Genomic DNA, 24,864 nt, shown 5'->3' on the forward strand with positions numbered 1-24,864 from the left:
GAATCCACCGTTTTCATTTCCCTCGGACAGCCTGGGAACCCTTCCTTTCCAAAGTCGATTGACTGTTGCAATATTCACCCAGCATTAATTTCCTGTCCATTTGCATTTGAACCTACTCCCTCCGTACGACACGACACACCCACTTCTTGCCTCCCGTTTGTCGTCCGTCCATCCTTCATTCTATTCCAAACAAAGTCACCATGAAAAAGGGCGCTCTCCGTGGTTGGTTTAGTTCAAGTACCGAGGCCCCGTCAGACAAGGGTAAGCCAGCCAATACCAGCAGCTACAGCAGCCCAACTCGCATCAGCGCCAACTCGAGCCGCAGCAGCTCCAGTGCATGTCCCAGTCCTAGACCCTCGCCCGGCGGAGCCCGACCCAGCACAGTGGCAGCGCCAGGAGGAAAGCGTAGCAGTGACACCACCACTACTACTACCACTTGTAACAACAATACCGCCGCCCCGACTAATAAAGACAACACCACTACTACCACAACCACAACCACAACCACTAGAAATCACGATATTAACAGAAGGTATCGCGCATCTCGTATCGACGACGACAGCAGAGGAGTCTCATTTTCTCGCTCCATCTCCCCCTCCGGACTTTACCAGTCCACATCGTCGGCCTCACCTTCACCTCAGCCGCCTACCCCTACTGCAGAACGTCGCGCGAGCATTTCGCGCACCAAGCCTAGACCCATCGCCTTTCCGGGTTCACAGTCGCCGTCGCTACACCTTTCTGGCCTACGAGAGTCGTTGCCAAACTTTGACCAAGAAGACTTTGGCGGCTTCATCCACGACGATCCAAGGGACGACATTGTGGTAATCGACGACTTTTTCCGTCCCTCTTCTGTGAGCGACCCCAAGACCGCCGCCGATATGACTGCCGGCCCTATAGACTCGGCCATGAGCCGTAGTCGACAGGACTCGTTCGTCTCTGCCGGCCCCAAGCCCATTTCTATGATCAATCCCAATCGCGCCGACAACCGCCCAAGGCGAGAGAGCGTTGCTGGCAGTTTGATGGGTGGCATGAGCTGGGGAGGCATGTCTGTTAGTAGTTTCATTCGCGACGAGTAAGATCCTCCCCCCATTTCTTTTTTTCGTGAATCAAACCCCGCAAAACAAACCCGTCATCGCATGTCTTGCATCTTCGTGTGGACTTTTTTTTCGTTTGTGACAGACGCCTCGTTTGCGCCAAATCCCACGCGATGGTGTGTGTTGCTGCAATGTCTCGGAGTAATCACTGCCGACGCCTCTCAACACCCTCTTTTGCACATAGTCATTCCACCCCCGCGACTTCAGTCCAGTCCCCCAATTCTGGCCCTTGCCGCCAGTGCGCATGCAACTTTCGCATGGCATTACACTTTGTCACGATTGATGGGCGACGCTTACTAACGAGGTGCCTTTGAACTCCCCCCCCTACGTATAGGATACAGATGACGGGAACATCACCATACCCAACCCATCAATCGCCCTCACACCACTCCTCCTCATACATTCCAAAACTCGAAGCAAACTTCATGCGCAACTTTACATGTTGCGACAGGACATGGCCGACCATGCACGATCTCCTGACTCATTATGAGGAGAGCCACACAAACGGCGCGCCGTCCGAGCGCAACGGCTCCCAGATGAACGCCAATGCCAGCCAGCAAACTCCCAAAACGCCCGCGCGGGCCTTGGCGAGCACGTCGACGTTCGGTACGCCACAGACCGCCCGTCCTAGCCAAGGACAAGGCCAACAGACTAGGCCTGGTGGCGTTGGTGCTGCGGGCACGGCCGCTTTGGGGATGAGTGGACTCCAACAGTTGATGCGCCAGCAGCAGCAACAGCAGCAGCAACAACAGAACACCAACCAAAAGCAAACCACTTCTTTGTCGCAGTTACAGAACGACGACTTGGACACAGTACATGACATGGAGATGGACGATCCGGTTGGTACTATGGACCTAGACGATGGTGACGGAGACGCTGGAAACGCGTCCATTCAGCAAACCCGTCAGTTGTTCGGCCAGCAACAACGGAGCAATATGCCACTAAACAATGCCTCTGGTCTCGTGCACCAAGGCCTGCGAACTTCGCAGCCTTCGACGCCACTTGCCGGTAACTTCAACTTCCAAGACCCGACCGTGTCCTCGGTAAACACGCCGACTCTCACCACACATGGGCTACCGCAAACGACGCAGGGCCAGTTCGCAAATACTTCATTTGCATCGATGGACAGCGATATGGACGAAGAAATTCCCGGAATGCCGATTCAAATGAACCTGGGCAACATGAACCTGAACTTCGCTGGTTTCGATACCAGCAACTTGAACTGCATACAAGACCCGGGCAAGCGCCTGTTCAGTCCAGGAGGCGCAACGCAAGCTCAGCAGCAACAGCAACAGCAGCAGCAGCAACAACACCAGCGAGAGCAGCAGATTTTGAGGAATCAACAGCTTCTCCAGCAGCAGCTTGCGCAGTTCAACCTCGAAACCCAGCAGTTCCCCCCAGGCACCAACACAGAAGCACTTCTAGCTCAGATGAGGGAGATGATGATGCCCGAGGAGAACAAGCCATACAAGTGCCCTGTCATTGGTTGCGAGAAGGCATACAAGAACCAGAACGGACTGAAGTATGTAGCCCCGATGATTTACTTTCTCCCACGAGTTGTGATGCTGACGTTTGTTTTCCCTCAGGTACCACAAGACACACGGACATGCTACACAGCAACTGCATGAGAACGGCGATGGTACTTTCTCTATAGTCAACCCAGAGACGTCTGCTCCTTACCCTGGAACCATGGGGATGGAGAAGGAAAAGCCATTCAAGTGTGAGGCTTGCGGGAAGCGCTACAAGAACTTGAACGGCCTGAAATACGTAAGCTTGCAATCCTTGCCGGTAACAACGTGACGAACAGACAGGATGCTGACCGGTCAACCCTTTTGACAGCACAAAGCACACTCTCCTTTCTGCGACCCTGAGCTCAAACTGCAACAGCAAAACGCTTTGGCGGTGGCAGCAGCGGCCGCTGCTCTGAACCAAAATCAACTCGCTCTGAATCTTGGCCTGATTCACGGCGGTGGCGGTGGTGGCCTGCCCAACATCAACGAGGATACACTTTTATAAGGCATGCTGTCTGGAGTGTTACCCAAGGGTATCATTCACACACGTGTTGCCGGCGATTGCCGCTTCACTATTTCAAGTCCTTGCATTTCCACTTGTGGCGTTTTGCATATCTCAACTAATGTGAGTTGGGCGGCATTATTCTATGTCTGCTTTGGTGCTTTTTCCCTTGCCTTTGTCCTTTCCTCTCAAAGCATGTTTGGAGCAATATACCCCATCTCTCCTCCCTAATTATAGACTAGCATGGCATACGCGCCTGGACTGCTGCGAGCTTTTCTGCTTCGTTGCCGACCTGAAGTGTACCATTATGTTTGGGTACTCGGGCCTCGACTTGGATGGGGGGGCGGTTCCTGTTTGATTGTCCCTTGAGGGTTTGCGAAAAAATCTCTTTTCTCTGGTACATGCTATTCAAAAATGATACAGAAAAGCTTCTATGGTTCTGCGTTTTCTTTTCTTTTTTTTTTTTCCCTTTGAAAGAGGTGGCTTGTACGGAGTATAATGCATTTCTTTTTCGTTTCTTGTCTCTAATTTTCTGCCATTGTCAAGGAGGCCGTTACAAAAGTCAAAAAGGGAGTTTCAAAAGGGAGCACATGAATAGAATCCATTTTTTTTCTTTAGTTCTCTGCCCTCTCCTCTTGCGTCTGCTTTTGCTCCTCGATACAGCGAGTTGAGGAGTATACACGAAAAGCGATACCTTCAGTATCATCAGGACTTATTAGGGTGTGTCATGTATATTGGCGGAGTTTGTTTGTCTTGTCTTGGACTGGATAGGTAGCCAAAAAAAAAAAAAAAAAAAGCCCTTTTGACTTGAGGACATACACTTTAGGATGCTGAATGTCACTCAGACTATCCTGGAGCAGCCGTTTCTGTGCAATCATGTATTCGCAGGTGTGCACTTAAATCGTATTGACTGGGTGGTTTTTTGGGTTCAATAGATCCCTTGTCCCAGTCTAGATCCATTGACGCGAGATTGCATTCTTAGTGGCAGATGGAGACTGCGATGTCATATATTCATCTTGATCAAGCCTAGTAATCATACCGGTGTTGGGACGACCTAATCTAGTCCAACGGATGTGGTTCATTACCTTACGGTAAACATGCAATGTAAGACATGTGAAATTAGCCAAGGTTATTAACCAACATTGCGCACGTGACCATGATTTGACTACGCCACACAACTCCGCCCTGGGCGCCCCGCCAGAAGAGCTTTAAGCTACCCCACCAGCCACGCGATGACGTTGTCGACTCCATGCAACGCGGCCTGTGTGGAGAGTGACGTCTGGGGAGGGGACAGCTCATCCCTCCGACCTTGCTTGGTCTTGCTCTCCATTCCTCCAATCCTTTGTGACTAAAGAGCAGCTTCCGACAACCTTTTTGTTTTCTTTCTCTCGAACAAGCTCCGCCCATTTATATCGCGAGACACGTCTCCTCATTTGCATAGAAAAAAAAAAAAAGGACAGCAAGCCATTTTGTTTTCGGTCTTTTCCTACAATACTTATTCACGCTCTTACCGCTATTCCGTCGAGCCAGTGACAAAACCGACACAGAAACACAAAGTTATTTCTGACCTCTGTTTATTTGCCATCGCGTGAGCTGCGTACATCTTGGTGTTCATTACTGTCGACACGATGACGCTCTATTACACTCTTGTATGTCTCCCTCATTCCCCCGTCCCACCTAGGCTGGACAGCTTTTTCAGGTGCTCCGGGTTAGCAGCAAACATGGCTGACCGTTGGTGATTGTTGTGTGTTCCGACAGGTGTTTGTGCTGCTCATGGCAGAGATGGGCCTCTTTATGCTGCTCATTGTTCCTCTGCCCTTCACCATTCGCCGGAGAATGTTTACGTGAGTCCAATTTCACCCACTCGTTTACCGGCTCACCAAGCGCTTTCGAAATCTAAGTTCATGAGCACACCCGCTGACTTTGAGCCCCCTGGGGCACCTCAAGCTTCATCTCGGAAAACCCGCTCGTCGCCAAGGTCCAGTATGCTATGAAGATCACCTTCATATTCATCTTGATCCTTTTTATCGACAGTGTCAACCGCGTCTACCGCGTTCAGCTCGAGCTGGTCGCCGCTTCCGACAACAATAAGAATGCGTAAGGACCCGAATATTCTGACTACAAAAAAGAAAAACACCAATAAAAAGTAACACAGAAAGGCTGACATTCACTCTACAACTGCAAACAGACCTACCATCATGGGCCACGAGCGTCTTGAGGTCCAGGCCCGCAAGTTTTACAGCCAAAGGAACATGTACCTCTGCGGCTTCACGCTCTTCCTCTCCCTCATCCTTAACCGCACGTACACGATGATTCTGGACGTGCTTCGCCTCGAGGAGAAGGTCAAGCAGTACGAGGGCACGGACAAGTCTCACTCGGCCGGTAAGCAATCGGCCAAGCTTGCCGAGGCTGGAGACGCTGGGGAGATCGCTCGTCTCAGGAAGGAGCTCGAGCGCAAGGAGAAGAACATTCAGGCTCTCAAGTCCCAGAGCGAGGGCCTGCACCGGGAGTACGACTCCCTCGGAGAGAAGTTTACCGTCCAGGATGGGAGCAACAAGAAGGAGAGGTAGATGGTAAAAGTATGACGGGTGGGGCCCAAGTTAGGTGATATCGGCTCGAGTATGGTTATTTGATGGTGCATGGCTTGCGGAAGACGTTATTTCCGGCTACTAGGGGTACTATCCGCTGCGGAAACAACTTCATCTACGGAAGGCCAGGACTTCTCGGGCTTTAATAGCCCTACATCGTTCTCGGCAGAAACGCATCGCTAATGGCGGACATCCATCACCCGGGCACCCTCGGTTATAAGGTTAGCTGTCAACGGTTACAGACAGAGATGTTGGCAGCTTTGTGGCAGAGGAGTGACAAAAGGCATTGAAATCGGCTTTGCCGTTGGTAACGGCGGCGTTGATTTGGAGTTTTGTATTATCTATATTTGTTATTTGGGAATGCAACAACAGCCAAGGCGTATAGCGCGCGTACTCATCGCGTCAAGTCACTCAGTTGGACTGCGATCAAGTTAGCTCTCAATTAGTTTGTGTTTTGCCGAGGCCCCGACGGGTAAGCTGTTGACGTAGGTACCTTTGGTACCTAGTGTGGTCGCCCGTCCATTTAATGAGCTCATTGTTTCAAAAGATGAGATGCATGTTGGTAGCTCGCGACATGCATGTAGGCAGTAGGACTACTAACCCTGCACACAGACCAGCCAGTCTAGAGCTAGCCTGTTTGCACACCGCGCAAGGGCCACACCTTTGAACAAATGCCAAGGCAGAGTAGGAAGAGTTGGAGGTGTCATTAATATATATTTTTGGTATGCTCGCGCATCTGAGAAACTTCCTTGTTTCGCTATTTTCTTTTGTTGTTGTTGTTGTTGCAAGCCTGCATCTACGGGCCACGTTCATTATTGCAACGCGATGCCAACCCACTCTCCCCCTGCGCGTGCTATGTCTTTTCTCCGACATGTTTAGGAATCATTGAATGATCCTGTTTTTGTTCTTCAGAGATAAAAAGCTCTCATCCCCCTTCCCGTACCTTTACCCCATGATGAGAAGAAAGAAATGTGCCGTAGCTCTGGATAACAGCACTGCAGCCACCAAGACCGGCATAGGGAGAAATAAGAGAGGGCTTCGGGATGAGTTTGGGTTGGAAAGCAATGGGAAGAAAAAAAAAAAGACAAAACGAATGGGAGCCTGTTCTTCCACTTTACAAATCTTGACTGAAATGATGGAGGGACAACACAAGTACAGGTACAGATTGAGGGCAAGCCTCTTTCGTTTTCCAGCGACCAGCTCATTTGAGTTTGGCGCCGACAGAGGCCATTAGCCCCAGAGTTCCACCTTGCCTCTGAGCCCTAGAGCGATTTCGATAAGGTACCCAAGAAGCAAAGACGGCCAAAGTTGTGAGTGAGGATTGTATGCGATAGGTCGGTGGGGTATTTTCGGGTAAGGAGATTCGGATGATTTGATGTTTGGCCAGCTCAGGTGCTTTTGCGCGTTTAGGCGCGTCGTGTGTCGTTGTAGAACCCTATTTGTTCGTTTGGAATGGGTTCGCAAGAACAAGGTGTTGCGCTTGATCGCCTATACCCATGAGTGAGTTCTCTAGCGTGCCGTGAATGACCGCATTGAGCGGTGATTCCATCGCAAGCTAGTTGGTTGCTTTCTTTTCATCATGCATCGTTGAATCCGCCGGCTTCTTCGTGGCCGCCAGATTCTTTTGTCCAGGTGCCGTTCAAGAGCGGGCATAGCCTTTTCGCGAGGGCGGGGAAGAAAACGAGAGCAAATGTTAGTAAAAACTTGAACACGAGTAGATGGATGTGAGACTCAGGGCTTTGATGTTGTATGAGGCCTCCATGGCAGAGTGTGATATAACCCCTGCGCAAGGATACAAAAACAACGCAAAAGTAGGCCCACATCTCAGAGGGGCCAGCACCCAAACTAGTGGGCGTAAGCAACGGAAGAAGAAACCTTGTTTCTCTTCCTATGGCGCAGCATCCTCAGGACGCAGCGCCGACAAGTGTAGTAGATTAATGTTGGGGCAGTGTCATGATTGTGACGAGGAGGGGCTGGATCGTCATGAAAGGGGCGCCTGTACTTTTTGTTGGTCTTGATATGTCCCACCTGCCCACAGTTGGCGCACTTCCTAGACGTGCCGCCAGCAGGTGCACCAGCACCCTTCTCGATGCTCGGAGCGGGCGAGTCTGGGTCGTTGGGCCCGCCGCTGGGAGTGCTGGCACGTGCCGCAGTAACAGAGGGACCGAGCTTGCTCTTGCTCTTCTCCCGCTGGAGACGTCGCTCCTTGTTGCGGATGAGGCGTGCTTGCTCTTGGTTGATGCTGTAGTATTGTTTTGATTTCGTTAGTATAACAGAATCCAGACATGAGGGACATCAAGCCAGGGGGTGAAATCGTACCGCTGTATCATGGCCGCATTGTACTCTTCGTCGTTGGTGAACCCTATGTTCTCGCTGAAGACACTGTAAAGAGAGAGTTGGTTAGCCATCAACCCTAATCTCACACATTTTCTTCTCCAGGGACAAGCGTCTGTAACATACTCAATCTCGTTCGACCTAGCCTCCCTTCTCTGGTCAATGTATCGCTTCATGACCTTCTCGTCAAACACCATCTCCACCGTCTCTTCGCTACCGTCAGCCATCCTCCTGTAAATCTTGAGCATCTTCTTCCTTCCACCGCCGACGCCGCTAGCACCGCCGATTTCAGTCGCGCTGCGTCGACTAAACACGCTCGTCTTGTCATCTATTACGGTGCTGCCACCAATACCACCGGGCGTTGGCGGCATGACGCTCGAGGCTGGCGCCTGCGAGCCGCCAAAGTTGCCGCTCTGTGCAAAAGAGGCGTTGGCGCTGACGTTTCCGTTCCCGTAGAACCTGTCGTCCTCGTCATCCATCTTCTGCATGTCTTCGTCGTCATGCTCCATGGGGTCGGAGAGCGTCATCTTCTGCTTGGTCCAGATTTCCCCGATCTCCTTGTTATACAGCTCCTCTTGCTGTTTCACGTTGTAAGAGTGCCCGTTGGCATCTTTACGCTGCGCCTCGATCGTCATAGCGTCGTTGGCAGTGTTGCCCGGGCCGCGGTCCTTCTGCAGCGCCTCCATATAGCCACCCTTCATAGAGGTCTTTATGAAGCTGAACCCGAGACCATGTCCGGTCGGGTCGCCAGGCCCGCGCAGGCGTACCATTGCCTTGCCAGCGCATGCGTCGATGAAGGCCTTGGTGGTATTCCAGGGCGACATGGACTTGGCGAACGACTGCTCGTTGCCATCATCAAGGTCATGGTCGTTTTCCTCAACCTTGGACACAGTGTACCCATTAATAAGGAGTTCACCTGCGCCCACCTGATGCGCATCGTTGAGACAAACATCCTCGGGCTTGATCATCTTGTCGATCGAGTCCTTGTCCAGGAGGGTGTCGGACTCCTTTATCTTCCAGGCCTTGATATTCTTGTCATATGACAAGAATTCCTTGAGCTTTTGCCTATTTTGAGGATCTGTGGACCCTTTGACGTGTTTCGTCATCTCGGGGAGCTCAACCGCCCCCTTGGAATGAATCAACCGATATGCAATCATCTTCATACGGTTCTTGCTGAGAGTCGTCACCTTTCGCGAGTGAGGACCAGGAACCTCCATCGAAGGGAAGTTCTGACCAACAACGTAGAGGTGGTCGATCTTGCGGAGGTAGTAGAATGGTCCTTCTTTACCAGTGGTGCTGCGCCCGAGTATGAAGTCTGTTTTCCTCGGTTGATGCTTGAAGATGGGAGCGTGATACATCGCATTCGTAAGGGTCGGCACCACCTCGCCCTGCTCAACACGTCCAAAGGTTGAAAATGGAGACTTGTCCTCGGTGGTGAGGATATTCTCCTCGCCAAGCTCATATATCTTCTTGTCGACGACGGATGATTCGTCTTCGGTGTTTGTTCTTTTCCGCGCGTGATTGACGATCTTGTTACCCATGCCAAACTTGGAGAGTACTGTGGGGATCTGCTCAGAATACTCAAAGAGCACCACGTATGAGTTGTCATTGAGCGTGAGGTCCTTGGAAGAAGAGAACGTCTCTTGAACCTTGCGGTTCTTCTCGATCTTGCGCTTCCGCTTGGTCGGCTGCGCAAACCTGACCCAGTCACCTGCGCCCTTGTTGGTCTGCAAGAGTGGCCTGTGGTAGTCGTAGGGCTGGATGGCTTCCGGCTTAACCGAGTAGTACGGCCACAGAAGCTTGATGGCGGGTATACTGTGCTCAACTGCCATGTTTCCAATGGTGGCGCGGACCTTGTGTTTGTGGTTGAGCTTGAGGTTCTCGTACTGTTCATCATTGGCAAAGTTGAAGCGAGACAGGGCGTTACGCCCGAGGCGGCCATTAGCTGCCTTGGTATTGTTCAGCTTGCGATGCTTGACAGTCTGCTCTTCAATGAGAAGGTGGGGGTCTGCAAAGTCGAGATGCACGCGCTTGGCTGCCCTGGCCGTGGCCTCCTCGAACTGGTCAAAGCTGGGTGCCACAAACCGTGGTATCCTCGGTAGCCCCCTTTCGACCTCGATCTTGCGGCGCTTGGCTGCAGGCTGCGGATCCAGGAACATCTTGTCCCAGTCATCCTCATCATCGCCGTGAGCATTCAAGGTAGGCGTGAGCGGTGGCGAAATCGGCTGCCCAGCATCAATCATGGATTCGAAATCAAAGCAGATGGTTTCGATATCAGCCAGAGTGAACCCTCCTACCACTTCGTTGTCGTCATCCAACTCTCTACTAAAGATGGTGATGTCGGCCTCTTCGATGGGCTCTGGAACAAGACACGAGACGAGGCCCTTAGCTTCGGCATCGCGGATCTTCTGTCGAGTTGTTCCCGCAGCTGGACCCGGCACACGGAAGGTTTTCTCCTGGTCTACATCAAGATCCAAACTGAGCTTTGTAGGGGCCAGAGGTTTTGGAGCACGCGTCGGCTTCTTGCCCACCCAGGTTGCCTTCTTAGGTGGAAGGAGCCGATTCCAGTCAAACTGTGTACCCGTATCAAACGTAGGCCACACGGACTTGACAAGCTCCAGTTCGGTTTGCGCAACCGCAGGGATGCTTGGGTCCTGGTTGAGTGAATAGTCTGCAGTAGGGAAGTTGATGTCAAAATCGCTGGGCTTGTACGGCGCCGAGTCTTCCCTTTCCTTCGCGTCGGGACTTGTATCCATAGTATCGGCATCGGCATCGTCAGTTGCTTCAGGCGGGGGTGATGATGGCGCTCCGATTAATGGCGACGACGGACCAAGATCAGCATCGCCGTCACCCTCGCCTTCACCCCAGAGATCATCGTTGTCATTGCTCGTGCCGCCATCGTCCGTCAAGCCAGGCAGCTCAGCCGATGCAGTCTGGGTCCCAGCCGTCTCCTCCTCCTCGGGCAGGTCGTCATCGCTGATATCCTCGAAGTCTTCGGCATCGTCGGCCTTTCCGCTCTGGTCGAACCTGTAATCCGCATTCATGTACTCCTGGGGTAGAATATTAACCTGTCCGTTGGAGTCCTGGGCAAGCAGCTTCTTCATGGTCTCGTTATCCTCATGCTTCTGGCGTTCCCAGTCATCGTCGCTAGCAGGCGGCGTGCCGCCCGGCGCCGTCGGTGCCTCGGGGTCGGCCTTGGCCGCATCACTCTCCGCCATCGTTGCGGTGTGTCAAGGCGCCAGTCAACAGATGAGTGTTCCTGTGTGTTTTATTTTTTTTTTTCGTTTTCGCCCGTGTCGCGTTCACCACTGGATCGCTAACTGTCCGTCTCCCTCTTCTCCCTCCCCACTGCCCACCTCGAGAGCGCGCTCGGCGTCGGTACGGCCTCACCTCATAGCGGTTCCAACTGTCAGGTATCCGGTCCCCGCCAGTCTATGAGCTGTCCTTTGCGAGTGACTCCAAGCCCGTGATGGCGGTTGAGAGTATGCGTAGGAGGTTGGGAGAAGAGGCGCTGCGCGCGGTCGCAGATCGGATTTGTGCGAATTTCCGGTCGCTTTCGGTCGGGCAATCGCTGATCGGTGCGATATGGCTGAACGGAAGGGAAGAATAGACACAGAGTTGAATTTTCTATCCTTCTGAGAGATGATCTATCGTCGTGGGGTCCAAGTGGTCGGTTTCCGGGTTGATTCTGATGCCAGGCAGATACGCCAAAAGTGATGTGGAGGTGGGAAGGTTTCGTCAAGCGCGGTGGAAAGTGCTGGCGCGATTGGCTGCCTGAGGCATTCATGCATGTTTGTTCTACGACACTCCTTACAAATTGCGGGGAAATGGATCTCTGTCTTTTCTAGCACAAAACTAACCCATATTCTAGCGGCTTGGCGGTCGTTCATCAGTCACTTTATAACCGTAAATCAGAGATTTGATTGACAGGTATCGAATCTGTTATTAACTGAGGTAAGACTAGGTAACTAAAAAAATAAAAAATAAAATTAGCGTGAAGCACTTCCCATGTATTTAATTTTGGAAAGTCAAGAAAAGTATGGGTTAGGTGTCTACGCCCTAATTAGGAGCTATGCCTTTGATAACACCAATAATGATTGACCGAAACCCTCTTGCATAAAACGAAATATACCTGACCAACAAGTGTTCGATATATGGCTGAGGTGTATGTTTACATACAATACTAGTTTTGAATACGTACATATATATGTCCCCATGTTAGCATTGTATTTCGGACATTTGCGACGGATTCTATGGTGCATTTGACGGGCATCCCAAAGGCGACCACCCTGTGGATATGGTGCTAGGTTCTGGGAGGGAGAAGCATGATACGGGTCTTTAATACTGCTATAGTACGTACAGTACATTTTTCTGTGTCTCCAAGAGAGCAGATAGTAGACATGGTAGCTCCAGACCAGCTTGACAGTCAGTTCATGCCCCCGAGTCGTTTTGATTAAAGCCTACGACTCAGCCCTGGAGTAGCGCCGGACTTGCCTACCTACCTATGTACCCGTGACGGACAAAAATTTGAATCCGGTGACAGGGCCAGATGAGGTATATGTTACTGCCCTCCCTATTTCTGGCCGCCTCCTTGTAGTAGCCGACAGTATTCCAAGCACACTCCTTCTTCTTTCCTCGCTACTGGTTTTTTTCTTCTTCTTCTTCTTTACTATTGCCTTGCTTGGTCCTTTTTGTTCAGATACCACCCTCTCTTTTCCCAAAAAATAAGAACAAAAATAAAAAGTCCCCTGTTCATCCCAATCGAGCAAAAATGCGTTTTCAATACATTCTCTCCGCTCTTTTCGTCTGCGGCGCCATCGCCAGCAGGCTTGAACGCCGCGAAGACTTCAACAAGTGTGTGGAGGATTGTTGGGCAAAGCACAATTATGCTCGAGATCAATACGTACCATGCCAGAAGGGTTGTAATAAGGGAACCACGCAAGACCGGGCCACCGACCACGGTAATTTCGACGACCACCGATAGATCGAAATCCTATGGGCTTTAAACCTCCTTTACCTTACCTGCCAATAAAAAAATAAAAAAATAAAAAAAAGAATACATCACTCGGACTGCAACCCCCAAGTAAGCCCTCGAGCATCACACGTCAGGAGTCCTGTTATCAAGTTAGCATGTATAGCTGTTATATAGAATCCTCACCGCTGGCAAATTTATATTATTCAAAAAACTTATTGTAACAATGTGATACCAATACCGAATCAAACTCCCTTTTTGGGTTTCTGCCACAACATACATCATAACCACGCCTCACCGCTGCCATTGACCGTAACCAAAACACGTCAGCCACGTAAAATCTGACGTAGTATTCAGCAGGTGGAGACGAGAAGTAAAAGTCATTATCAGCCTCGTTTTCCCTGGTATAAATCTATGATCGTCGCCGCTCCCATGCCCGCAGTGAAATCAATTCGCAAAGAAAATGACATAGATCCCACCCATGATCAGCCTGCACCCCGACCCGGTAACTCGGACAAAGGTAGATACATAAAACAAAAACAAGCATCCAGAAAAAAGAGGTGCTCTACACCTTCATTCACATCAGACTTCAATACTAAAGTGACTGATCTGCGAGTAGTAAGCATGTACGGCCAGCTCCAGCATCCACACCTCACCAAAAACCTCGCTGCCGTCGAAGCCGCCGATTACCAGCAGCCGCGAGTCGTGCAGGACCGTGCCGTGGTATCCCCTCCCGCTGGGAGGAAGGCCATATACGCGCCGCCGGTCCCACGTCATGGTCACAAGGTTCAGGAGCAGCACGTCATTGCTGTACTCGTTGCCATCGTGCCCGCCCACCACAAACAGAAAGCTGCCTACAATGGTTGACGTGTGGCTGAGCCGTCGGTGCGCCTGAGGGATGCTAACGGACCGCCACAGCGCCGTATCCACGTCCCAGACCCACACGTCGTTGAAGCACTCTCCTCCGTCCGACCCACCAAAGATGATCAGCTTGCTGCCCACCATGTTGGCCGTGTGGTAGCCTCGAGCTTTGGGTCGCAAGTCCTTCTTGCCCTTAGTGGCAGGGGCGGCCCCCGATGCGGAATCGTCGCTCGGCCCGCTGACGAGCTTCCATGACATCTTGCTCATGTCGCTGACGTCTAACCTCCATATGTCGTTGAGCGCCCTGACACCGTCGCCGCCGCCAAACACATAAATCCCATTCTTGTACAAACACGCCGTATGTGCCCTCCTCTTGCTGGGGACCTTGTCCCCCACGATCCGCGGCCGGCTCCACCGGAAGTTGACCGTGTCAAGGACGTAGACATCGTTGTAGTAGGCTGGGCCATCGCCGCCCCCAAATATCACGAGCTTCTTCCCAACGGCTGTGCATGTCATGGCGCGCAGCGGTACCGGTATGTCACCGACAACGTGGGGCGTAGACCAATAGAAGGAGTCGGCGTCGAGTACGTAGAGCTGGTTGAAGCAGGCACGGCTGTCGCAGCCGCCAAAGACAAAAACGTTGCTACCAATCATGGTCGTCGTGTGTGCGCGCAGTGCTGTGTGTCGTACCCCACTCACGGGGGCACGCGACCAGTACATGCCCGAGGATGGCGCGGGGGGTACGTCGGGCGCTGTACGAGGGTCGATCAGCGGTGGGAAAGGAATATGAGCGTGGAATTGGTTGTTATGTTGAGATTGCCGCGGACCTGACCGCGAAGTACGTGTTGAAGAGGGCTTGTGTACGCTCGAAGCTGCCGAGGTAGCGTTGGCGTTCGTCGGGACAGATATGGGCGTCTGGGCGGTCGAGGGGCCGGCGCCGGGCTTCGATGCTATGGCGGATGTGGAACGGAGGCCAGGGGTTCTTCGCGCCGCTGCCATTCCTTCCCTGTCGGCTTCGGTGCTAGTCTTGGTGTTGAGTTGGAGGTGGGAGCGGGCGGATGTCGGGGTAGGTGTAGCTGCTGGCGCATTCGAGTACAGAGTGTTTGCAGATAATAGTGACACTTTGCTCGAGGTCGAGGTCGGTAGCGCAGGTGTATGAGAAGTAGATAGGGACGCTGCAGATTGGGAACGGTGCCGGATTGAAAGCTCTGCTGGTTTGCCGCGGCGATCGTGGGATTTGGAGGCGAGATGCCCTGGAGTGTGAGACCGGGTGAGTGGAGGGGCGCGGTCCATGGCTTCCTCTTCCTCTTCGTCGTCATCGTCGTCCTCATCTTCTTCATCTTCTTCCTCATCGTCGTCGTCATCATCATCGTCATCGTCGGCCAAGTGAGCACCGTAGTCGTGTCGCCGCGGTGGTTCCGTTGGCGATGTGACGGTAGCGATCTTCTGCGACCGAATTATCTTTGACTGGAGAGGCGAGCGGATAGAATGGCCGGCCGACGATGAGTGATGGTGGCCAGCATATTGTTTTGGCTCGGCCATGGCAGGCAGGTGGCTGCAGCGTAGGCGGTAGGCAGGTGAAGTGGTGCAGTTGCTGTCACCACATTTCACCCCCTGCCAGGCGTAGGGCAGGATTCGGAGATCGGATCAGACCTTTTTAAAGGATTGTGACCAGGGGCGGTATTAGCGAGTGAGTGCCGAGGATGCTGTCTAAGCCGAAGTGGGAATAAAAAGGCTTGAAACGACGGTTATGAGAACCGTTGCAAAAGGAGAAGTGTTACGTTGGAGAGATTGTTTGGGTCTCGTCGGGCAAGAATTGAACTTGGAACGATGACGAGGTCCCTAAGAATGTTTGTTGCTTGGTACCTGGTAGGCAGGATCCGTTTGATTCGCTAGCTGATGAAAAGAAAATTGGAAAGCGCGGCGGGCTCGTTTGGTAGAATTAAGAGTGTGGGAGCTAAGGGATGGGACAGGCCGGGATGTGATTAGTGCAACCGAAGACCAACGGCATCAAATGCACTCCTTCAATCTCAACTCAGGGCAGGGCCATGTCCCTGCAGAAATCTGATGTTTTGAACAGCAATTAAGAGACGGGTAGAAGAAAAAAAAATACGAACCAAGAGTAGAACGGCACAACCAACAGTAATAAAAAATCTAAAAGAAGAAAGAAAAAAATAACCTCCCCAATGGCCGCAAGACCATGCATGTCCTATTATTACTCTAGGGGTAGGTAGCTTTTAATCCAGGTACCCGTCCGTGCCTGCTGGTTGTACTGTAAGCATCAAGTCTTCGCCGTTGCATTGCTGTGACCTCCCTCCCCAGCTGACCGTACTATGTACTCTCCGCCCACTTGATGCGGGCCCTTGCATGCCATGTAGTGGTGCCCTAGGCTGCTGACAAAAAACCCAGATGCATCGAAATGGGTATGGACCAGGCATATTTTCATTCCGGTTGGTATCAACGTCGCAGCCAACTCAAGCCCCCCCCCCCACTCGTGCTCGGCAACCCAGATTCTAGCACCAGATCTAGCCCAATCTACAACATCTTTGTTTTTGATTTTATCCTCTTGGAAACAAGTTTGTCTCACAGTTTCTTTCCCTCTCTCTTTGGTGCATCTATTGCAAGTACCCTACACTACTGCGTATAATCAGCCACTCTTGATCTACACACCGTATATGCATCGTCGTTTTCCCCTCGATCCGATATGAGCTGCACAAACTTTCTTCAGCCGAACTCTTTTTTGCCCCGCGCCCCTGTGCCGCTCCAAACAAGAAATGCGCCAAATGCACAAAAGTTGAGTTGAAAGGCTATCTGGCAGGCCGCTAAATATGCGAGCGACAACGCACCGATTTTTCAGCTTGCGTTTCACCAGGGAGCAAGTCATGGATATTAGTCAACCCTGGCTTTTGGGGGGGGGGGAAATGTATTGGTTCAAAATCCTGTGGAATGCCACCACCACCTTCTTCTACCTATGTGCTACGGTACTGGCAGACCAAAGTAATTAGCCTTAATAGTAAGTTTTAGTTCTAGTATAGTGGCAGAATTCTTTCAATTCAAACTACTTCTTCGTAGTCTTGTCCGAGACTGGTTCCGATCATAAGCAACACGGCGTAGCCGTTGAGATCATGCCGCGCATGCATTGAATGGAAAGGCAAGGCACCCAAAATTGTCTTGTTTTAGTAAACAATGCTGTATCCCTACCGATACTAGTCTAATGTATAAGTATACGTTACCTTGCCTTGCTTGCTTACCTGGGTACCTTGGTGGCAACTTGGGCTACCCCGGTGAACGTTCGTTCCTTCGCGGAAGCCGCTCCCCGGAACCCCTCTGCACGATGACGGGGTATTGGTGGGGCACCGAACCGGCGCTCCTTCCGATTTTGACTCGGTGCTTTTTTTTTTCTTTTTTTTTTTTTCCAGCTCGCCCATGGATGTAATTTTTACGGCACCAAAGAAAACAAGGTGAAAAAGAAAACCTTGTTTCAATGCAACGCGGTTTTTTTGAACGACAAATCGCGTTAAATCTCTGAATCGGGAATTCTGTACGTCTGACGCATTACTTGGACTCTCGTATACACCAATAATTTTTTTCCCTTCCAATTTCGGGGCTGTTTGTGGCAATGGACCCTGACACAACCCCAATCCCTCCTCCACCAGAGCTGGCCTCGACCGCTGAGAAGCGATTGAGTGAGACTGAAAATGGTGAGCCTGCAGCTAAGCGTGTAAGGCTTGATGGGGATGGCGGCGAAAACGGAAAGAATGTTGCTGTGAAGGAGGATGCCGCCAATGGCCAGCACAACAACAACACCTCGGCCGCTTCCGAGATTAAACCAGACAACCGTGTCAAGGGCCAAGCGCCCATCAAGGCTGAGTGAGTTTTTGCATGCATGGGATATATTTTCTTGACATGAGCAACAAAACATGGTTCTTTACTAAACTTTCCATTATATTTCAGGTATCTGGTCGAGGTCATACACAACAACGGCCGCGATGCACGTGATGATGGCCCAGATGACGACGCCGCCGAGGGCCGCACCGCCTCTGAGCCTTCAGGCAAGGTCGCCCGCAAGGGCAAAAAGGGCCAGAACCAGGCCCGTGACTTTGGCCGTTCCGCAGACTCTATTCGTCTGTGCAACAGCCGCATGCTCTCGGATGAGTTTTCCCCCAAGCACTGCAGCTTCGGCGACCGCTGCAACCTGTCGCATGATCTTCGCAAGTATCTGGCCGAGGGCCGGCGTCCGGACCTCAAGACCTTTGGTGGCAAGTGTCCCATATTTGAGGCCCACGGCTGGTGCAAAGCTGGCTGGAAATGTTTGTTTGTGAAGAGCCACATGGAGGAGGTAGAGCGCGAGGATGGCAGGAAGGAACTGGTGCTGCTCAGGGATACCACACGCAGCAAGAAGCCCGACGGCCATGCGAGCAGCGAAGACGGGCCGTACGGGGTGGTGAACACGGTCGCCAGCGTGGACAAGCACCGTATGGGGCGCAGCAAGGTCGATCTCAGCAGGTCGATCGAGTATAGCAAGTGGATGGATCAGTACACGAATCTAGTCAAGCAGCTGCACAATGCGCGAGTCGACGAGAAGAAGCGCGAGGAGGAGCTCGGGGAGCTTCGCGCCACTTTCGTCGAGCCGCCGTTCAAGCCATCAGAGAAGCGCCGGCTCTATTTCGGGCGCGAGACGCCCGTACTTGCGCCGCTGACGACTCAGGGAAACCTTCCCTTCCGTCGACTGTGCGTGGATCTCGGCGCCCAGGGGACATACTCGGAGATGGCCATGGCGAAGCCCATAGTGCAGGGCCAACAGTCGGAGTGGGCGCTGATGAAGGCTCATGAGTCGGAAATACAACCACCGACCTTGTCTCCTGAGACATTAGCTTCGAATAACCCGATCGTCAAGGTCTACGACAACAGTAGGGACCTACGTTTCGGTGCGCAAATCTCGGCATCCTCTCACCCTCTTGCCATCAAGGCCGCCGAGTGCCTCACGACCTTCCTCCCCCATCTCAGGCTTATCGACCTCAACTGCGGGTGTCCGATTGACATGATCTACAAGGCCGGTGCTGGATCAGCCCTGCTCGAGCAGCACAACAAGATCGAGCGCATCATCCGTGGTATGAACGCCGTTTCAGGCGAGGTGCCCATCACGTGCAAGCTGCGCATAGGTGTCAAAGAGAACCACCCGCTGGCCAAGAAAAACATCGAGCGCGTCGTGTTCGGCAGCCCGGATTTCAGGGAGCAGCTGGGGGCGCCAGGATGCGCCGCCATCACTTTGCACGGGCGGACACGGCAGCAGCGCTACAAGAAGCCGGCGGACTGGGGCTACATCGCCGAGTGCGCGGCGCTGATCCAGAGCTATCGCGACAAGAGGGACGAGTTGACGGACACGGTGCGGGAGCCGGATGCGAGCACCCTCGCCCCGTCGTCAGAAGTCTTCTTCCTCGGCAACGGCGATTGCTACAGCCACGCAGACTACTACAAGGCCATAGACCAGTCGCGCGTCGACACGGTCATGATCGGACGCGGCGCTCTCATCAAGCCCTGGGTGTTTGAGGAGATCGCGGCGGGTCAGTACCTGGACAAGTCCTCGACGGAGCGGTTGGGCTATATCGAGCGCTTCTGCAGGTACGGCATGGAGGCGTGGGGCGCCGACGAGATGGGCATCGGCACCACGCGTCGCTTCCTGCTCGAGTACCTATCCTTTGCTTATCGCTACGTACCCATCGGCTTGCTCGAGCGCCTGCCACCGGCAATCAACGACCGGCCGCCCGCGTACCGCGGAAGGGATGATCTCGAGACACTGATGGCGAGCGACAACTATCGGGATTGGATCAAGATCAGGTATGTCTTTTTGTTTTCTTATTTGCTGTGATGTTGCCGCGACTCTGCAGGGAGACTGGAGACGTTGCTTGTACGTTACTAACGTGCCTTGGGGGGTTGCCCTTGTAACAGTGAAATGTTCCTCGGTCCGGCACATGAGGGCTTCAAGTTCCAGCCAAAGCATAAGAGTAACAGCTACGAGATGGAAGCTGAGGGTTGAGCGGTGTTGTTTCGGGGTCGCAGACAAGAAATTTGTCTTGGCAAAGGATAGGGGGGGCTTTGCGATGGTTTCATGCCTTGGTATTGACACGCGCACTATTATGATGTTCATGACAATGCAGTAAATATATGTTGCACCTCCTCGAAGGGCTCCTTGCATAATCCCTCTACGCCGTGCCGGTAGTTTACAGGGTCAGTTACCGGAAACTGGACGTACGGATACCTTCATTGCCCTCCACCAACGCTGGTCAAAGACTGAGCCGGAATTTGACGGGGCATCAAAGGACTATATTGCTGCATACCATCACAGAGGCGTATCTGAACAGGCACAAAAATAAGAGAAGAACAAGTCTTTCATTTGTTGACAAAAAGTCGCCTAACTAGCTGGGGACTCCGTAGTGTCCACGAGTTCAAAACCGCCCCGGCACCTCGACAACCCTCTTGGACACAGGTATCTCGCTATATTACCATTGTGATGCCCACCTCCCAGGACATATCGCGCCTTTAACACGGAACCGACGCGTATTGACCATTGATCCCACCATTCAGGCGGCAGCCCAGGGCTCAATGAGTCGATCATGGTCGCTAACGATGCGACTATCTGGACGAGAGAGATGTTGACGGACGCCCGTTCGGCTTGGGATTACCCCCGAAATATCTGCGGAGCTGATACCCAAGAGATCCAGTGCAACGTAGCATTTTGGTGGGGAAATAAAAAAAAATCATCGAGATTATGACTGAGGTACCAAGGTACTGAAGGGAGATGACCAGCTCTGCTGTATGACAACGCCTGCTGGTTGCAGATCAGACTTGATTCATGATACCGTCTCAGATAGGTGCTGATGAAGCATGACGTGAAGAAAGAGAAACCCCTTGAGAAAAAAAAAAGAAAAAAAAAAAGGAAAAAAAAAAGAACGCTGGACTCATCACTCATCACGTACTTGACACCATACACATGTCAAAATCGACAGCATCTATTCATGCCGCCACCCAATACATTCATGTCACCGAGAAAGCAGTATTCACATTGCCATGGATCAACACCAAGCTTGAACATTGCAACTAAAAATTGATAAAAATTTTGAAAGACAAATTCCACACCAAGCCTCTAGATTAATAAGTAAAGAGATCCCAAAACAACAAAGAACCAACCCACCCAGGCTCAAACGTCCAATGGTATCCTGAACCGGTTTCCCCGTGCAATGCATTTGCTTATTTCCCTTTCGAGAAAATGAAAGAAAAAAAGACAAAAAAACAAAAAAAAGAAAGAACAGCCGTACTGAGATAAAAGAGATGACGAAGGAAATCTTGTATGTCATCGTTGATTCACACCCCAACTCCCCCAGAAGTAAAACCAACGAATGTTTCGAGTCATCCAACGCCACTAATAATGATTCTTCAAACAAAGCAGTGTAAACAAGAATAAGATAAGGAAAAGAGAAGAAATAAGAGCATGAAAAAAAAGAATAAAAAAATAAAGCGTGAATGTGGTATATGTGCGAGAACAAAGGCCGCCGCCCCTAACAAGGCCAAACTGTTGATCTCATTCTATGCGTATCGGTCATTGTTCTCAACGGAGTAGGGTAAAAAGAGTTTAATGAATATAGACATTTGAAGTGGGAAAAGTGGAGGATAACCTTAAGCAAAAGAGTCGAGTTGTAAATCAAGAGTCTACCTTGACCCTTTTTGGCTCATTTCCAGCCTCAAGAGGGTTGTCCGAGATTGGCCCGTGTATGCTCAAGTTGTCGGGGCTCTTCCGCTTGAGACCACCGCCTGCACCTTCATCCCTCAGGAAGCTAGGCCCTGTACCGACAACAGGAGTAGCAAAGTTGAGCGGGCTGGGCAGTGTGTTGTTGTCCCCACCGCGGAAGTTCCAGTCTGGGTAGAAGCTTGAAGGACTGGGAAGAAACTCATTGTTGAGGAATCGGGATGGCAACGCAGATACTGGTGTGTCTATGTGCAAACCAGGAGCCGGGTGTTGAGGTGGGCGCTTGGGTGCAAATGGGTTTGGCGGGCCTGTTGCACCAGCCGAAAGCAGAGCTGTGGCTGATGGTGATGGCGGCGGCAGAACCATGTTGGTGGATGAGTGCGAGTCGTTTTGACGCGTCGATTGTGAAGTGGCATCTGTTGAGGCGCCTCCTTGCGCCGATGAAGCAGACTCAGCTGTAGCGCTCCCGCTGCCATCCTCTGACTGTTCGTCGGGAATCTGCACCTTGAGGCGAGGTCGTGGAGGACCAGCTCGCAGACTGTTGGACCGCGAGGGCGGTGCGGGTGCACTTTCAGAGTTTGATGATGCAGATGAGATAGAGGCACGGGGATCAGCCCGCTTCAACAGCGGGGGAGATGAAGCGATATCTTTGTCTTTACCGCGCGACACCTCGCTCGAATTGCTTGTACTTTCGTCAACGGACGAGGAACGGTGAGGAGGACTGGATTTCGACTTGCTCGGCTCGGCGTGGAAAGCTGCCAGATGTTGGCTGAGGATAGACCTATTCTCGTCGATGGGCGTGAAGATGCTGTGCTGCTTCTGTCGCGGGAGCTTCTTTACTGCAGTATCCAATAGCGATGGCTGTGGAATACGTCCGGGCTGCGCTGGCGGTGCAAGCTCTGTCTTGACTTCCAATGGGGGTGGTGGCGGAGGAAGCGAGCGTGCAGGCTCCGACTGGGACTCCTGAGATTGCGACGGCTGCTGCTGCTCCGGACGAGGCTCTTGTGGCTCCGATTGCTGTTGTTGCGGTGGCTCGATTTGCTGCGGTGACTCAAACTTGACCATAGGCTCGGGCGGGCTCTGCATCTGATGATGTTGAGGCTGTGGCGGTGACGAGTGAGGGTGTTGCTGTGGTGGCGGTGGTTGCTGAGGAGGAAGCTGAGGAACATGGTGAGGATGCTGTTGCGGTGGAGAAACAGAATGCCTGTGCATGCCCATTGGTCCGTGTGGTGGTGGCGGGTGAGGAGGAAAGCTGGCTGGCATGGTAGCGCGCCTCCCGTCTTCAATGAACTGCGGTTGCATCTGAGGCTGGTGTGGTTGGTGTGGTTGCTGTGGGTGCTGTGGGTGCGGTGGGTGTTGCGGGTGCTGAGGGTAGGGGAACGGCGGCCCGGGAGCCATCTGCGGTGGCATATGAGGCGGCATGGTCGTATTCGGGGGTCCATACATGCTTTGCTGTTGACCAAAACCGAAACCATTCACTGGTGGGCTTCCTTGGGGACCCATCGGTTGGCCCATTCGTCGCACATCGTTTCGAGAGCCAGGCCTAGAAAGCATCTGGGGCTGCGGTGTGTGGCCACGAGGCACGGCGTGTCCATGCTGAGGGAATGGAACTCCGTTTTGTATCGGAGGCGAGGCTGAAGGTGTATAATGTCTCATGACGTGCGGTGGGAAGGGTGCTTGGCCTTGGAAATGGGGAGGCATCATGTGCGCATCCATGGGTTGATCGATAGGAGGCGTACCGTCTCCCTCTTCATCGTCATCGTCATCGCCACCGTTGAAGTCAGAAGGGCCCTTGTGTTCGGTTGCGCCGCCGTGCTGTGAACTTGTTAGCCGGTGTCGTTATCCGCAAGCTGAACCCATCTCTAGGAACTTACGTATGTGTATCTCGTAATAAGCTCCCGCATGTCACCCGATGAGTATTCGTATAGCTTCTTGTTTGTACCAAAGATAAAGACGGCGACATCTACTGAGCAGAGGACGGAAAGCTCGTGTGCCTTCTTGAAAAGACCGCCCTTGCGCTTCAAAAAGGTGCTGTGGAATCGGACATGGACAGGTTAGTCCTTTACTCATGGCAAAAAGCCCGACTAGTATGGAAACGTGGTTGCGGAGCCTCGAGTGGCAGTACATACACAGAGCGATTTCTGTCATCCTTTATCGCCTTGATTTCAATCTTCCTGCGACCCATCTTGGAGACTAATCGCGAAGGTGGTCGCTATGTGTAACAAAAAGAGAGAAAGAAAAAAAACAAATGCCTGTCTAGGCTGGTGAAGTGTCTCCAGGCGGAGATGGCTGTAGCTCCAGTCAGTGCGTCTGGGCGCAGACGGTCGGTGACTGAAGAATCTCTTAGCCGGCGATCGTGAGCGTCGCCGAGGGCGTGTGTGTGAGCGTGATGCTATGGCTTGTTTGACGACCGGCGACAGTAAAAACAAGTGTATCCGAAAGGAAGGTAAGGTCTCTTTAAAGGCTGGATGGCCGAATCCAAAATAGAAACGCAGGGCCCAGGCTCGCGGTTGAGAAGGAGTGGTGCTGTGGCGGATGGGACGCGAAAAATATGTAGTAGATGACCTGGTCCGAGATGAGGGGAGCAGCACCGTTGGTACTTGTACGGGGGAGCTCCCGACGACTATGCCCTTGTCAAACAAAATCAACCGATGCCAAGATCAGGGACGGTTGGTTTTTGGACGCGGGATGGCACAAGCAAGTAGCTTGGAGATATCTGAACCAGTCTGGGTCAAAATGCCGTTGCTTGCTGCATCAGTGCAGAGAAAAAGGTAATGGGGCTGAAATGGTTGATCCAAAAATAGAAGAATGGAGGGTTCAGAGACCATGATATAGAGGGCGGGCCGGTGGGTGGTGGGAATTTGAAGAGAAAGGAAAGAAGGGAACGGGGGTGTTCAGAAAGAGGGCAGGGTCAGCACCCAACTGGGAGGAGGGAGTGGAGGGGGAACTTGCAGCCCCGGCTAGGGCCCCATCGGTCAATGAGCTGGCCAGTAGCATGCAGGAGCAACCAGCGAGTAATGTGCCCCCAACGGATGGTTGTGGAGCCGGACGAAAAGACGTGGGAGCATACAAGTGGGTCCCCTGGAGGTGGTACTCGTAGTAGACTGGCACATTTTCTTACCAGGCGAAACAGGGTCTGACAGAGAGAAGATTAGCGATCCATGACAACCCCAAAGTCAACAAGCGAGCAAAAGGCTTGTGTTGATTATCAATAATTCTGAATTTCTCGTGTCTTTTTTGGGAGCGTGAATGTGGGAA

General features: G+C 52.3%; 6 protein-coding genes across 6 annotated transcripts; 3 read left to right on the forward strand and 3 right to left on the reverse strand.

Moving 5' to 3' along the window:
• Window positions 1-200: 200 nt before the first annotated feature.
• PgNI_04351 (uncharacterized protein) lies at window positions 201-3,886 on the forward strand (the record flags this gene model as incomplete). The annotated part of the gene is made up of 4 exons (XM_031124399.1): window positions 201-1,072; window positions 1,429-2,616; window positions 2,681-2,861; window positions 2,934-3,886. 4 exons carry the CDS (start codon window positions 201-203, stop codon window positions 3,108-3,110), a joined length of 2,418 nt encoding a protein of 805 aa, XP_030983810.1. The 3' UTR covers window positions 3,111-3,886.
• A 510-nt stretch (window positions 3,887-4,396) lies between these two features.
• Window positions 4,397-6,156, forward strand: PgNI_04352 (uncharacterized protein). The gene is made up of 4 exons (XM_031124400.1): window positions 4,397-4,756; window positions 4,866-4,951; window positions 5,055-5,204; window positions 5,296-6,156. Exons 1-4 carry the CDS (start codon window positions 4,736-4,738, stop codon window positions 5,675-5,677), a joined length of 639 nt encoding a protein of 212 aa, XP_030983809.1. The 5' UTR covers window positions 4,397-4,735; the 3' UTR covers window positions 5,678-6,156.
• Window positions 6,157-6,393: 237 nt separating this feature from the next.
• Window positions 6,394-11,721, reverse strand: PgNI_04353 (uncharacterized protein). The gene is made up of 4 exons (XM_031124401.1): window positions 8,156-11,721; window positions 8,015-8,077; window positions 7,698-7,937; window positions 6,394-7,351 (listed from the first exon to the last, which is right to left on the reverse strand). Exons 1-4 carry the CDS (start codon window positions 11,245-11,247, stop codon window positions 7,273-7,275), a joined length of 3,474 nt encoding a protein of 1,157 aa, XP_030983808.1. The 5' UTR covers window positions 11,248-11,721; the 3' UTR covers window positions 6,394-7,272.
• Window positions 11,722-13,583: 1,862 nt separating this feature from the next.
• On the reverse strand, window positions 13,584-15,404 carry PgNI_04354 (uncharacterized protein; the record flags this gene model as incomplete). Its single annotated transcript, XM_031124402.1, has 1 exon — window positions 13,584-15,404. The coding sequence occupies one exon, from the start codon at window positions 15,402-15,404 to the stop codon at window positions 13,584-13,586; it is 1,821 nt and encodes a 606-aa protein (XP_030983815.1).
• A 1,893-nt stretch (window positions 15,405-17,297) lies between these two features.
• Window positions 17,298-20,036, forward strand: PgNI_04355 (uncharacterized protein). The gene is made up of 3 exons (XM_031124403.1): window positions 17,298-17,732; window positions 17,817-19,700; window positions 19,812-20,036. The coding sequence occupies exons 1-3, from the start codon at window positions 17,482-17,484 to the stop codon at window positions 19,897-19,899; spliced, it is 2,223 nt and encodes a 740-aa protein (XP_030983814.1). The 5' UTR covers window positions 17,298-17,481; the 3' UTR covers window positions 19,900-20,036.
• An 898-nt stretch (window positions 20,037-20,934) lies between these two features.
• Window positions 20,935-24,425, reverse strand: PgNI_04356 (uncharacterized protein). The gene is made up of 3 exons (XM_031124404.1): window positions 23,736-24,425; window positions 23,481-23,637; window positions 20,935-23,421 (listed from the first exon to the last, which is right to left on the reverse strand). Exons 1-3 carry the CDS (start codon window positions 23,789-23,791, stop codon window positions 21,562-21,564), a joined length of 2,073 nt encoding a protein of 690 aa, XP_030983813.1. The 5' UTR covers window positions 23,792-24,425; the 3' UTR covers window positions 20,935-21,561.
• Window positions 24,426-24,864: the final 439 nt, after the last annotated feature.

This window comes from Pyricularia grisea (assembly GCF_004355905.1).
Source record: "Pyricularia grisea strain NI907 chromosome Unknown Pyricularia_grisea_NI907_Scaffold_2, whole genome shotgun sequence".
Lineage (NCBI taxonomy): Eukaryota > Fungi > Ascomycota > Sordariomycetes > Magnaporthales > Pyriculariaceae > Pyricularia > Pyricularia grisea.

Coding starts and splice junctions, on each gene's coding strand:
- PgNI_04356 (XM_031124404.1), bottom strand. CDS start 23,791: ATGGGTCGCAGGAAGATTGAAATCAAGGCGATAAAGGATGACAGAAAT. Junction 23,638..23,735: donor GATGACAGAAATCGCTCTGT/GTATGTACTGCC, acceptor CCGATTCCACAG/CACCTTTTTGAAGCGCAAGG. Junction 23,422..23,480: donor TTATTACGAGATACACATAC/GTAAGTTCCTAG, acceptor ACAAGTTCACAG/CACGGCGGCGCAACCGAACA.
- PgNI_04352 (XM_031124400.1), top strand. CDS start 4,736: ATGACGCTCTATTACACTCTT. Junction 4,757..4,865: donor TGACGCTCTATTACACTCTT/GTATGTCTCCCT, acceptor GTGTTCCGACAG/GTGTTTGTGCTGCTCATGGC. Junction 4,952..5,054: donor ATTCGCCGGAGAATGTTTAC/GTGAGTCCAATT, acceptor GGGCACCTCAAG/CTTCATCTCGGAAAACCCGC.
- PgNI_04353 (XM_031124401.1), bottom strand. CDS start 11,247: ATGGCGGAGAGTGATGCGGCCAAGGCCGACCCCGAGGCACCGACGGCG. Junction 7,938..8,014: donor AATGCGGCCATGATACAGCG/GTACGATTTCAC, acceptor ACAATACTACAG/CATCAACCAAGAGCAAGCAC. Junction 7,352..7,697: donor CATATCAAGACCAACAAAAA/GTACAGGCGCCC, acceptor CCTCGCGAAAAG/GCTATGCCCGCTCTTGAACG.
- PgNI_04355 (XM_031124403.1), top strand. CDS start 17,482: ATGGACCCTGACACAACCCCAATCCCTCCTCCACCAGAGCTGGCCTCG. Junction 17,733..17,816: donor CAAGCGCCCATCAAGGCTGA/GTGAGTTTTTGC, acceptor ATTATATTTCAG/GTATCTGGTCGAGGTCATAC. Junction 19,701..19,811: donor CGGGATTGGATCAAGATCAG/GTATGTCTTTTT, acceptor CCCTTGTAACAG/TGAAATGTTCCTCGGTCCGG.